Here is a 13,705-nt window from a genome sequence, read left to right as displayed (position 1 = left end):
ATTATTTTGAAAGCAAACACAAGAAACAAAATTATTGCTGTGTGTTCATGTGCTAGTTGTTAACAATATATTTTTCAGAAAGATATGTTCAGTCTTAGAATAATTAATTGTAAGGATTTGAAAGTTTCTTAATTATCATTTACTGGAAGCTCTTGCCAGTTTGTCTATACAGTATTATGCTAAATATGCAAATACATTTTAGCCATTTAAATTTTGTATTTTTTAAGATCAGTAATCCACTGTTTTTTATATCTTTTATATGAACTCAAGATGGTGTACATCAATAGGTCATAAAGTATTTCACATTCAATTCCAAAAAAGTAGCTTGGAACACATGGAAATGCCAATTGAGCATCTTGTCTGCAGTTTTTTAAAGAAATTTCATTTTTTTTCTTGGACCTTGTCATCTGGAACTGTCATATGAGCCAGGGAAAAATATAACAATGCAAAATATAACTCCTTTAATTATGTTCTCACCCCCAGAAGCCCTTTTAGGGAAGTGAATTTGAAGCACTAAATAGCACTAGTAGATAGAACTTCATTTTTCACAATCGCTTTGTGAGATAAGTTGAGAACTAAAGATCTACCCATTTATCAAATCTGCTTCTGTGGGTCTCCCAAGTACTTATCTAACATCTTTTCTACTGGCCTATAACAATACACTGAAACAGTCCGTGAGGACTCATTGGTATAGTGGTGGAGAAAATTTGCAAAGAAGAGTCATGCTAACAGAAAATGATTTGTTTATCTAATGTGCCCTGTAGCTCAATAGGGCTGATTCAGTGACTTATTTAGAAATGTCATAACAATGTACGCCATAGGTCAACGTACATAAGTTTAATATAGCATAATGATATGAACCTAAACCAGAACTACCATCAATCACAGCAAATATTCAAATTGAACATCTTTATTAATTGTGTTTATTAAATAAGCATATGCAGTTTGTTATCCATACACAGGTCTAAAAAATCATTAATTGACTTGTTTCCTTGTGCTGCTGTGAAACTATAAGCCACTGATACTGTTTGTGGTAAGGAAGCTGTAGGGTTCTGGATTCCCCAAAAGTCAAGCAGAGACAGTTAATCAGTTTTAACATTAGATAAGTTAATTCAAATTTTTGTTGTTTAGTGCCAGGATCAGTGATGGCAAGAATAAAGAAAAAACATTTAAAAATTTATATTATTACACCTTGGATACAAAAAGTTCAACAACTATATAATAACCACCCCAGAGCACCCAATTTGCATTGAAATATGTTGAAAGAATATGCAGGGTGTTCTGCATAAGCCACGCCCACAGTGTGGTAGTAAAAGTTTTGGTAGCCCTTCACTGGGGTGTAGGCACTGGCACGCACGCTATTGCACACATACATGCCCTTTTGGCACCCGAGCAAAAACAGGCTTGCCATCACTGACCTATAGATTTAAAAAACATTAAATTCTTGTTGCCATCTGCTGCTTATTAAACTTTGCAGTCAAGGCCTGGTCATCATAAAACCACATGGATAACAGAGATCTGTGTAAATTTATTTCTTTAACTCCAATCATACATACATAGGTATAAGCATACCAACCACCCTAAATCAAGAAAATAGTTTATTCTTTTTATAATCTTGTTTCTTTTAATTTCCTATTGTCAGGTTGTAAAGTATTAAATGCTACTTGGACTGTTCACTTAAGTTAATTCAATCCAGGAAATGTATAGCTACAAATATTTTAAATGTTAAATATTAAATATACTAGAGAATATGAGGAACTAGTGTGCTACATTTCAGAAATTACTATTCTTCTGAAGATGTATTTATGAAACTACATTAACATGACTTCTTGTTTAAAAAGTAAGATTTTTTGTGTAAAAAAGGAAATCATAGACATATTATTTAAATATCCTGAAAGAATTGTATATCTTTTATTCATCTCAAAAATTGAAGAAATTGAGGTTTCTGGACCAGAACTGTGTTTAAGCCCAGTGATTTCAAACAGCTGAGCATTGCCTGAATGCTGAATGTGGTCCATATTTATTTCAGGAATGCAAATTGTGCCATCACTGCTCTTTCCTTCTAAGGGGAATTGATCTTTGAAATACCTAGAAATACCTAGATTATATTTACAGCTGTACAATTCTAATATATATTTCTAAACATCTTATAACCCATCACATTAGGAGCAATTAGGGTTAGAGTTCGTTTACAAACGAACATCTTTTGTTACTTTCCCTGATATTTACATTTTACTACCATTGTTCAATAACTTCTCAACACTGCACTTAAAAAAGCTTTTTTATGGTCCTGTGTGCCAACTTCTATCCAGATCACAAGCCTATTCACAGTAGTGGTAATCAGCTGGGAAGCACTTTTATCAAGTCCTACTGAAAATTATAAAAGTCTTTATTTCGAAAATTAGTGGATTTCTGAGTAGCTTTGCTAGGTAAAACAGTTCATTACATTGTTAGACTCCTCTTTGTGTATTGCACAGGGATGGACCTACCTAGTCAGCCACATATTTTCAGCTATGCAAGATATATTGCATGGACAGCTAAACAATATGATTCCCTGCATGTGTATATACTGATACACACACACATACTTTTTTGAGGCACTTGTTTTCTGCAGGTAAAATGGCAAAAGAGGAATTACTTCTAAGTCATCCTGAAAAAATGAGTTTTTCTAAGATCAAAACATTGTAAATGGTTTTATTAATAACAAAATACAAATCCTAATGCCAAATAAAAGTGAAGTAAACACCTCCTTTCTCCATAGTGAATAACTATAAATAGCCATATCTAATAAATAAGGTTTATTTCGTACATTATTTTTCTCTTACCTATACCCCACTATACTCACGTATAGAGGGAAAGGTCCATACTCAATACCTGGACAAAATGAAGATAAATTTTAAGAAAACTTTTTAATTATATGTGTTGATGGCAGGATTGCGTGACAAAAATGTGAATAAAAGGATGGATGAGGATAAAACTATCTTGGGATAGTTTTACTGATACAACGATCTCATAAACAAGAAGCCAACTTCCATATAAAATCAATCCAGAATTTGGAGTACTGATTACAATTGTTGGACTGTCCAAATTATTCACCCTCCCCTAAAGAAATACATATAGAGAGCCTGGCAGGGGGAAACTTTATTAAACATTTTCTTTGTCAAATTCGCATACAAAATTCATTGTAATGTGACATGCCACATCATTCCAGCCCCCAGAGGCGATCATTTCAACACAGTCCTCCTCATCATAAGCATTATTTGGTTCACCGTTGCTCCATTTGTTGAAGGTCTGCATAGGGGATCGATCAGAGTAGACAAAGCTGCCTTCTTTCTCAAGGTCATTAATGCCAATGAAAACTCTGCCGAGGCCAGCTTGATTGATGTAAGAAGCAATGAGGTTATTGGTGGCTTCATCCTTGGGCATGCTCAGTGTCCCTCCTCTTCCTTGGCAGTATAGTTGGGCGTCCACATACCGCTTCTGTTCTTTCACCAGCAGGTATGTCTTATTATCCGTTTCACGCACACCAGCAACAGCTGCGGGGGAGGGCAGTGCTGAAAAGTGACCACTTGCATTTCTATAAATTTACTTAATGCATTCAATATAAGACAGACACAGCTGACCAACTGAAAAGCAAGCCAGGTTCTTCGGAAAGCAATTCCTTATATTTAAGGAGGGGGAATATGTTTCCGTAAACATTCCTACCTTTTTTAATGAACTTCAGCTCTGTTGTCAGCAGGGTCACTTGGTTATCCATTTTGCCAATGGCTGTTCGTAGCTGGCCACATTCACAAGGAATACCTAAAGAGTATAAGAGCAGTCTGAAGGCCTACTTTTTCCATGAAGCCCAATCTTGACAAAAATCCCATAAACCAGATATACGTGCATTGCTATAATACTCTTTTCTAGTCCTGAAAATCATATAAATTCATATTTTGATTGTTCTACTATGGCTCATCTTCCCTACCAAGGAGAAGACCCACAGGAATAATAGTTTTTTTTTTTTCCGAGCAGAGAACTTTGTTAACTGTGTTTAAGCAGGGCTTTTCTGTTGTGATTCAACATGACCACGTTAAGGCTAGATCGTTCTCACTAAGATTCCTTCCTGTAATTTCCCGTATAATAGGAATCTATGGTGAAAACAAGAATTTCTAACATTCCAAGTTACAACAGCACTGATAAAACTAACATTTTTCACATGACCTTTGCAGCATCCCCATGGTCACTTGATCAACAATTCAGATGTTGGGCAACTGGCTCATATTTATGATGGTTGTAGTGTCCCAATGTCATGTCATTATCTTTTGTGACTTTCTGATCAGCAAATTCAATGGGGAAGCCACTTAACAACTGTGTTACTAACTTAAGAACTGCAGTCATTCACTTAAGCCTTACATGGCTTAGGACCAGATTACTTACGGGAATCCCTCTCACATCCCAACGACCAATCCGATCCCACAGAGTCAGCCTCCTCCAGGTCCCATCAGCTGGTGGGACCACAGGGAAGGGTCTTCTCTGTGGTGGCTCTGGCACTCTGGAGCCATCTTCCCCTGGAGATTCGCACCGTCCCCACCCTCCTGGCCTTCTGAAAGGTCCTAAAAACTTGGCTTTGCCAGCAGGCCTGCAAAAGCCATTGAGTACCAACATCTTGCTTCAGCCTAACTGTGGAATGATTGATGAATGAATGTTTTTTATTATGAGGTGTCTTATTTTATTGTTATTCGCCGCCCTGAGTCCGCAAGGAGATTGGAATATAAATGTAAATAAATAAACAAACAAACAAATAAACTACTGTTCAAGAAAGGTCATAAATGGGGCAAAACTCACTTAACATGTCTCACTTAGCAACATAAATCTTGGGCTCAGTTGTGATTGTAAGTTGAGGACTACCTGTATTAGTGAATATGGGAGGAGGACTTGCTTATGTGTAGAACTTACACAGTCCTAACATGCTCCGTCAAGCTTTTTTATGTATATTTATAAGGCAATAACATTGTTCACTTAACTTTATTAAGTTATTAAATTGTAAAATGGATTGAGGGCTAGTCAATCAGTTCTGATATAATTTACCTGGATCTCCATTTGGACCAGGTGGACCTATATCTCCAAGATCTCCTTTTTGTCCTAAGAAAAAAAAAGTTCAGCTTCTCAGCAAATGAGATTTTATCCAGTATCAATACATTATCAAGCTTGGATATTAATTTTTTTAGTGTGTCCATAGCATTGATAACATTGCAATAACACAGAGATGGGGGGGGGAGAGAATATATTGCATACATATATATTGCAATATAATATTGCAATCTGGAAGTCTCCAAGTGCAGTGAGAATTCAAATCCAAATATCATTGGCAATTCAGCAGGTCTTTGGAGATGTTCTCCTGCTTTCCTTCATCCTACCCAACTACATATTTCATAAGGGTTCATCTCCAAATATCTTTCTTCATACTGGAGGAAATGGAAAATGGGAGTTTTTCCAGATTAAAAAGTGAATAATATATGGTAAAGGCTAGCGAGAAAGCCATGCTCCCTCCAGCATATTTTGGCAGATGGAAATCCCAATACGTTTACCCTATCATATTTCCTGCCAAGGCTTCTGAGAATGAAATGGAGGCTGGGCACTCAAGCAACAGCTTGCAGCCACAGAAGAAGTGGGCCGATAAGGCGTGGCAGATGTCACGGTGTGGGAGGCCTGGCTGCAACTGTCCAAAGGTAAGTGGGTGTGGGACACATGGGGCAAGTCCCCCACCCCTCATCCCCACCCTAGCTTCATTTTTACCCATGCACCAGGGATGAACTTCAAAAAATTTCCCTACCGGTTCTATGGGTGTGGCTTGATGGATGTGGCAGGGGAAGGATACAGCAAAATCACCATTCCCTCCCCACTTCTGGAGGAAGGATATTGAAAACATTTGCACCTCACTCTGGGGCCTGCCACAGGTAGTATTTGCCAGTTCTCCAAACCAGTGTTTTTCAACCAGTGTGCCGCGAAACATGGTCAGGTGTACCACGAAGCTCAGCTTCTGAGACCGGAAGCTCAGCTTCCTTCTTCGCGCGTTCTTTTTCATGGCTTCCTTCTTTGTGCCTTATTTTTCACGCCTTCTTCGCAGCAGGTGAGTTTTGGGGCCCGGCGGGAGGGCGCTGGCAGCAGTGGAACCGGGCAGTAGCCGGGGGGCAGCAGCTGTGAGTGGGAGCTCCAGGGTGGAGGCACCAGCAGGGCCCCGCCCGGCTGGAGCTTCCCTGGCAGTGTCGGCTTCAAATGACCATTGGGCTCTGGCAGGAGGGCAGCGGGAGCGGCAGGGCGCTGGCAGCAGCGGCAATGGGCAGTAGCCAGGAGGCAGTGGCTGCGAGCGGGAACTCCAGGACAGAGGCACCAGCACCAGCAGCGCCCCGCCCGGCTGGAGCTTCCCTGCCGGCATCAAGTGATCTTTGGGGCCCGGCGGGAGGGCACCGGCAGCAGGAACGGGAGGATGCTGGCAGCAGTGGCACCAGGCAGTAGCCAGGGGGCGGTGGCTGCGAGCGGGAGCTCCAGGGCAGAGGCACCGACAGCGGCGGCTTAACGTGTTGCTGGATGCCACACATGCTGGCACTGTGGGGCTGGCACTGGACCGCTGGCTGGACTGGGACAGAGGTGCCAGCCCCGCACCCAGGCCCAGCGCAGCGCCAGCCTGTACAGAGTCCAGCAACACGTCCAGCCTCCGCTGTCAGGGCTCCTGCTCGCAGTCGACCGCTCTACTGCCGCCCCACGGCTACTGCCCGATGCCGTTGTTGCCGGCATGATGTACGAGAGAGAAAGGGATAGCAAGAGACAGATAGCAAGAGAGACTTAGAAAGAGAGAGAGAGAGAGAAAGAAAGCAAGAGACAGAAAGAGAGAGAAAGCAAGAGAGAGAAAGAAAGAAAGAGTGAAAGAAAGAAAGAGAGAAAGGGAGAGAAGGAGGGAGAGATAGAAAGCAAAAGAGAGAGGAAGGAAGGAAGAGAGAAAGAGGAAGGAAGGAAGAGATAGAAAGAGGGAGAAAAATAGAGCGAAAGGGAGGAAGAGAGAGATAATTTTTTGTCCAAACATTTTTAATCCCCCCCCCCGCTCAATGTGCTCCAGGATTTTGTATATGTAAAAAATGTGCCGCGGCTCAAAAAAGGTTGAAAATCACTGCTCCAAACTTCTCAAAATTTCCGCTACCAGTTCTCAAGAACCTGCTGAATTTCACCCCTGCTGCATGCACCTTGCCCCACCCATGTACAATGGAGTAGGTGGGAGTCTTAATCGGGGCTTATTTTGGGGAAAACGATGTATACATACACACACACACACACACACACAAAATTAAATTTAATATATTTTTCAAAACTGAATGCAGAATGAAGAAAAATATACCTTTTGAGCCTATGGGACCAACTTTTCCATGTCGCCCCATGCTACCTTTCTGCCCTGTGTCTCCCACTTCTCCTACAATATGAAAAAAAGCAAACAGGAAAATTAAAAAGACTTCTGTTTTTATAAACGTCTAACATCGTATCTCTCTATATTACAACATGTCTTAATTAAAACTAAATCTAGTTAAAGCTGAAAGGAACAGAATCTGCAAGATCAAAGAGATGATAGAAAGGAAGAGAAGAATGAGGTTTGAAAGAATTACTTCCAATTATGGTCCACAAGGAAAGTGCATCATATTTGCTTGGAGTATACACGCTAAAGAGAATAAGTTAACACAACAATGATAATTCAAAAAAGAAAATACTGCACACCAGCATGTGTTTATAAACACAAAAAATGCTCCAGATAAAATGAATCCATCTATTATTGGCTTATGCCATTTTCTCAGAGCTTAAAGTATATTCTCCATTTATTATTAAGCAATATTAATCCATTTTTAAAATAAGATTTACCTTTCTCCCCTGGAGGTCCAACTCGTCCAGGACGGCCTGGAGCACCTTTTTCCCCCTTTTCTCCATTTTCCCCTATTATGTAATAAAACATAAAGTAAAACCAAAGAAATTACTCAAAATCCAGTGGTATTATATTCATAATTCCATTTTTGTAATGAAATGACAGCATCGTTCATATTGTTTGTCCTGTCTCTGTTCATAATGCCTTCATTGCTTCAGCATCTCTATCAAAGTTTACATTTAGAAGGCTCCAGTTACATTTAGAACTTCAAACTTTATAGACAATGGGAACATAAGAGACAGTTATATACAAATTTCAACTAATAGAAAGGGAAGTACGTAGTTTGGCTTTTGGTTTGGTCTAAAGAAACTAGATGGCAAGAAGAAATCAAAGTTCTCTGTCCCTCTTTGCTGCTACCTTGTGATTGTCCAGGTTTTTCACAGGAAGGATGCAATTATACATCATTAACATTGTTGAACCTTATGATGAAGAACTCATTCGTCCTTACTTCAAACGATAACCTAGGATAGACCCTGATTATTTGTTAAAAGTGACCTGACTATTGATTGTACACCATACCCAGAACATTCCTTATATTTTCTCCCCTTAGAACTAGATTAGATTTAGTTAGATTATCTGAAGATACTTCAAGGACCTACGGTACACCATTACTGAGCTAGTAACTATTCCTTTGTTTCAGATAATAAGCCACTCTATCCAAACATGTTTTTCAGGGGTAAACGATATTATTATGATCAGGTGTGGGGTCCCCAACTTTTTGGAGCTCAGGGACCACCAAGGTCATAATTTTAAATCCCACAGACCACCAAATTCATAAATTTAAATCCCGGACACTAATTCATAATTTTAAGTCCCACAGACCACCAAATATATAGTTTTAAATCCCAGACACTAATTCATAATTTTAAGTCCCACAGGCCACTAATATGATTTTTTTTTAAAGATTAATTTTTTAAAAGATTAATGATCAGAGAGCTTCCATTTTATTAATATGAAATGCACCTGTTTAAGATAAAAATCATAAATGCATATTTATTTATAACAAAATTATAAATGCTTATTTAGTAATCATAAAACCTTTAAAGTTTGTTTTAATTGTAACAAAATTATTAAAGTTAGTGCAATTATTACAAAATAACTGAAGCTTATTTGACGGTGGCTTGCTGATACCGTTGGGAAAGTCAGCCCTATATTCCAGAGCTGTAGCTGTAGTCCCTTCCTTCATCTCCCCTCACTTCCCCCCTTTCCTTTTCTCTTCTTCCTTTCCTTCTTCCCTTCCTTTTCCTTCTCTTTCCTTTCCTCCTCTCCTCTCCTGTCTTCTTCTCCTGGACTGGATTAATGACACTCAGCCATATCTGGCCCAGGGGCCAAGAATTTTCCACGGACTACCAAAATTTTATAACGGACCAGCAGTGGTCCATAGACCACAGGTTGGTGACCTGTGATTATGATCATGGAATGACCATCAAGCATATCACTCATCTAGGCAAGGCTATTGCAATTACAATAATAAGAACTGATTATTACTGATCAGCTCCTCTGCATTTACTAAGTGCCTGTTCTGTTAATTTTTTTCTTTAAAAATGTTGAGATATCGGGTTCCTTGACCTATAATACAGTATAGAACAAGTTAAGGAGTAGAACATAGAAACATAGAAGACTGACGGCAGAAAAAGACCTCATGATCCATCTAGTCTGCCCTTATACTACTTTTTTGTATTTTATCTTAGGATGGATCTATGTTTATCCCAGGCATGTTTAAATTCAGTTACTGTGGATTTACCAACCACATCTGCTGGAAGTTTGTTCCAAGGATCTACTATTCTTTCCGTAAAATAATATTTTCTCATGTTGCTTTTGATCTTTCCCCCAACTGACTTCAGATTGTGTCCCCTTGTTCTTGTGTTCACTTTCCCATTAAAAACACTTCCCTCCTGAACCTTATTTTACCCTTTGACCTATTTAAATGTTTCGATCATGTCCCCCCCTTTCCCTTCTGTCCTCCAGACTATACAGATTGAGTTCATGAAGTCTTTCCTGATACGTTTTATGCTTAAGACCTTCCACCATTCTTGTAGCCTGTCTTTGGACCCGTTCAACTTTATCAATATCTTTTTGTAGGTGAGGTCTCCAGAACTGAACACAGTATTCCAAATGTGGTCTCACCAGCGCTCTATATAGCAGGATCACAATCTCCCTCTTCCTACTTGTTACACCTCTAGCTATGCAGCCAAGCATCCTAATTGCTTTCTCTACTGCCCGACCACACTGCTCACCCATTTTGAGGGTACAGGTACAGGACAAAACAGAGACATCCTTGAAATACCTTCAGATATACTAATTAAAGCTAATCTCCTTAAGATTGATAATATAAGAAATGACCCGGTATGGAGTGCAGTAGTCAAGGTCACTTTTAGCAAGTAATCAGAGTTTACTGAAGGTTATTGTCTGAGGGAAGGATAAATTATCCTTCAGCGAAAAGTTCAACACTGTTAATGTGAGTGCCTCCTTCACCTTACTGAGGGTAGTTGGCACAATTGCAAGTGTAGAAGTGTAGCTAAAAACAAGGAAGAAACAGTAGGGTGCAGCTGCTCTCTTTCCTATCACCATACATACATTGCCAAGAAGCGGTATCATGCTATCTAGATTTCGGTAATAGCATCTCAGACATATGGTCATTTCAGATGATGTGGCTCCTTGGTTCAACTTAGTCCTCTCAGAAACTACTAACACCTCCCAGAAAAAAATATGATTGTCTGCAGTACTAAGATTCCAATTGTATAGAAGTCAAGGACACATTGGATTTCAGCCAACAGATGAAAGACTATGTCTCATTAGTGTACATCTAAGACAGGGAGCTATTCCCACCCACCACCCACCCCCCGACAGTTTAGCTCAGACACTGATGACTTTTTAGAGATTTTACATTAGCTGCAGTCTTTGTAGGTTGGCCATTTTGTGCTTCACTGCATTTCTTCATCCATCTCCCTCACCATTATAACTACAGCTTTTAATTAGAGAGACTATGCTGAAGCATGAACAAATTTGGGGTTGTTTTTCCCTTCGGGCTTTCATTTTTTCAGTTTTATATCTCAGTGTTCCCGTTTCCTTGATAAGAGAGCAATTATTGCTAGAACTCAAGAATCATGCATAATTCTTAGCCATAGTGTGGCAGATTTCAGCAGACTGGGGTTTTTTGCAAGACACCGCCAATTATTCAGGCAGACTGAGCAAAGCAGAGCAGTTTTTCTAAGTGTAAGTTTTCAACTTTGCAGATAGATAGGGAACCGAAGGTACACTACTTCCAGTGTGATTTCTAAAGAAGGGGTCAAGATGTGAAGACTGGACCAATAGGTTGTTTGTTTGTTTGTTGATTTGATTTGATTTGATTTGATTTGATTTGATTTGATTTGATTTGATTTGATTTGATTTGATTTGATTTGATTTGATTTGATTTGATTTGATTTGATTTGATTTGATTTGATTTGATTTGATTTGATTTGATTTGTATGCCGCCCCTCTCCGAGGACTTGGAGCAGCTTCCAACAAAACAATACAGTCTACAAATCCAATATTAAAACAGAACACATTAAGAAACCCTTATTAAAAACAATCACACAACTCAACAACCATGCATAAAATGGGACAGCCGGGGGAATCAATTTCCCCATGCCTGGTGACATAGGGGGATTTTTAAGAGTTTCCAGAAGGCAAGGAGAGTGGGGGCAGTCCTAATCTCCGGGGGGAGCTGATTCCAGAAGGCCGGGGCCGCCACAGAGAAGGCTCTTCCCCTGGGTCCTGAAATAGCATGTGAAACTGCTTTATCAAGCAAGCACAGACAAAAACCCCGTTTAATATTGTTGTCCATTTTTGTTCTTCTATACGGAACCATATTCTTTGACATGAGAAGGATCAAGGCAATAGAGGTGTGTAGAAATTAGTGCTTCTCACTGAAGAAAAGGCAAGGAAGCAATTTGGGAAGGTGTCCAAGGACAAACTGCTGGAGCATATGAGAATAATAATAATAATAATAATAATAATAATAATAATTATTATTATTATTATTATTATTATTAATTAGATTTGTATGCCGCCCCTCTCCAAAGACTTGTGCTCCTTCCTACTCCTCCATTCATGGCCCTTTGATCTCTAGGATCATTTGAATTGGAGACCATGGTAGACATAATTACTATCAGTGATGGGCACCTAGGGGAATGGCCAGGAACGCAGTTCCGGTAACAAAATTTGGAGCTCCACCCCAGAGCACCCAATTTGCACTGAAAGATGTTGAAACAAAATGCATAAGCCACGCCCATGGTGTGATAGTAAAAAATTTGATAGCCCATCACTGGTTACTACATAATACAAATTGCAAAAATATGATATACACTGTTGTGGTTAGCTCAGGCCCAGCTCCTGCCCCAGGGAATGTGGGGGTGGATGCAGGGGGAAATTCTACATGTCACAGGCCTGTGTTATTGCCGATAGAATCAGTTCAGAATTTAGTTTCCTCAGATGAAGAAGAAGGTGGGAATGACTCGGCAGAGGGGGGCTTGGCACACAGCCCAGGCAGTCAATCTCCCTTATCTTCCATTGATTCAGATGATGATGTTTTGGACCCACGCAAGACAAGAATTATGCGTAGAAGAGACCAAGAACATATTACAGGAAATAAGTGAGGCCACCTGTGTTTGGGTGGGGCTCCAGTAATTAGGGCTGCTGCTTTAAATAGCAGCATGTGGGTTTGGCCATTGTGGAAGAATATCTGATCGCAGTTCATCAGGAATCCTGTGTTTTCTGGACTTTGTTGCTTTTTGACACCTTTGAAAACAAAGCAGAGCAACATGTGTGTGTGTGTCACTTCATTGGAAGAAGAAGGGGTGTGAAGTTTCTTCACAGCTGCTAGCTAAGTACTTAATGACTGCTTAAGGGTAATTGTACCAACTACAATTGTTTTGGGAGGAGTGCTCTTTGCAATACAGAAAGAGTGCTTAGTTTATTTTGAATTTTGTGATAAAGAACATTGTTTTGAATTTTCAAACGTGTGTGTGTGTGTGTGTGTGTGTGTGTGTCTGAAATTTGTACCCTTGAATTTTCAGGAGGCTCCTATCAAAGAGCCCGGCAGAACATACACAATACTTTTTTTAAAAATAAAAGAATAAGGACAGTATCATAAGAAACACAGCACTCTTCTCACTTCAGAAGCAAGCATCCCATCCCCCTTCTGAAGCATAGAACAAGCAGAGGTCATTTCAGTTACTTTAAATAAACTGAAGGTCAATCAGGGTGTTTTTTTCCATGAGTGCAAAAAAAATACTGGTACTTTTTAATTGCATGAATAACTCTAAAATAACAAAATACAAGAAACAGACATGGCCATTTTGGCTTGGAATGTTTTGGATATGTATTATAATTACTGCTTGAATTCAATTCAAGGGTACATTTTGAAGACAGGGACCTTCGCAAACATTAGTGTACAGTTTATGGAGAATCTTCAGTCAACAGAAGTGCAGTTAGTTGTTGGGCACAGAGGGTGAGGCCATTAGAGGAACAGAACAGAAGAAAAGAGGGTGAGGGCATTATTTATTATTTATTTATTTATTACTTAGATTTGTATGCCGCCCCTCTCCGAAGACCAAGGAGTGGTACCGACAGGGCATACACGCCCTTGGGTCTCGCTGGAGGAAGGCCATAGAACAGGACAGAGATTACGTGGAAAAATAGGGAGTGTAGAAGAAACATCATTCTTTCTTGTGTGTAACTTTCATTGTGTTTAATAAATAATTGTTGAAAAAAATG

The 13,705-nt window shown here is 39.6% G+C and overlaps 1 protein-coding gene across 2 annotated transcripts in view; it reads right to left on the bottom strand.

Annotated features, from left to right (window-relative positions):
- Nucleotides 1-2,678: 2,678 nt before the first annotated feature.
- Nucleotides 2,679-13,705, bottom strand: part of COLEC11 (collectin subfamily member 11) — a 17,250-nt gene continuing 6,223 nt past the window's right edge. The window contains exons 3-7 of one of the 2 annotated variants that reach the window (XM_070738777.1): nt 7,885-7,956; nt 7,373-7,444; nt 5,071-5,124; nt 3,706-3,801; nt 2,679-3,536 (exon numbers count right to left, since the gene is read on the bottom strand). In XM_070738777.1, the coding sequence (XP_070594878.1) occupies nt 3,145-3,536; nt 3,706-3,801; nt 5,071-5,124; nt 7,373-7,444; nt 7,885-7,956 (686 nt within the window). In that variant the 3' untranslated portion in view covers nt 2,679-3,144. Of the gene's footprint in view, nt 3,555-3,705; nt 3,802-5,070; nt 5,125-7,372; nt 7,445-7,884; nt 7,957-13,705 lie in introns of both variants that reach the window. The other variant, XM_070738768.1, reaches the window with a different exon arrangement.

Source organism: Erythrolamprus reginae, chromosome 1 (assembly GCF_031021105.1).
Source record: "Erythrolamprus reginae isolate rEryReg1 chromosome 1, rEryReg1.hap1, whole genome shotgun sequence".
In the NCBI taxonomy this organism is placed as follows: Eukaryota; Metazoa; Chordata; class Lepidosauria; order Squamata; family Dipsadidae; genus Erythrolamprus; species Erythrolamprus reginae.
This window is presented reverse-complemented; position numbering and strand designations above follow the sequence as displayed.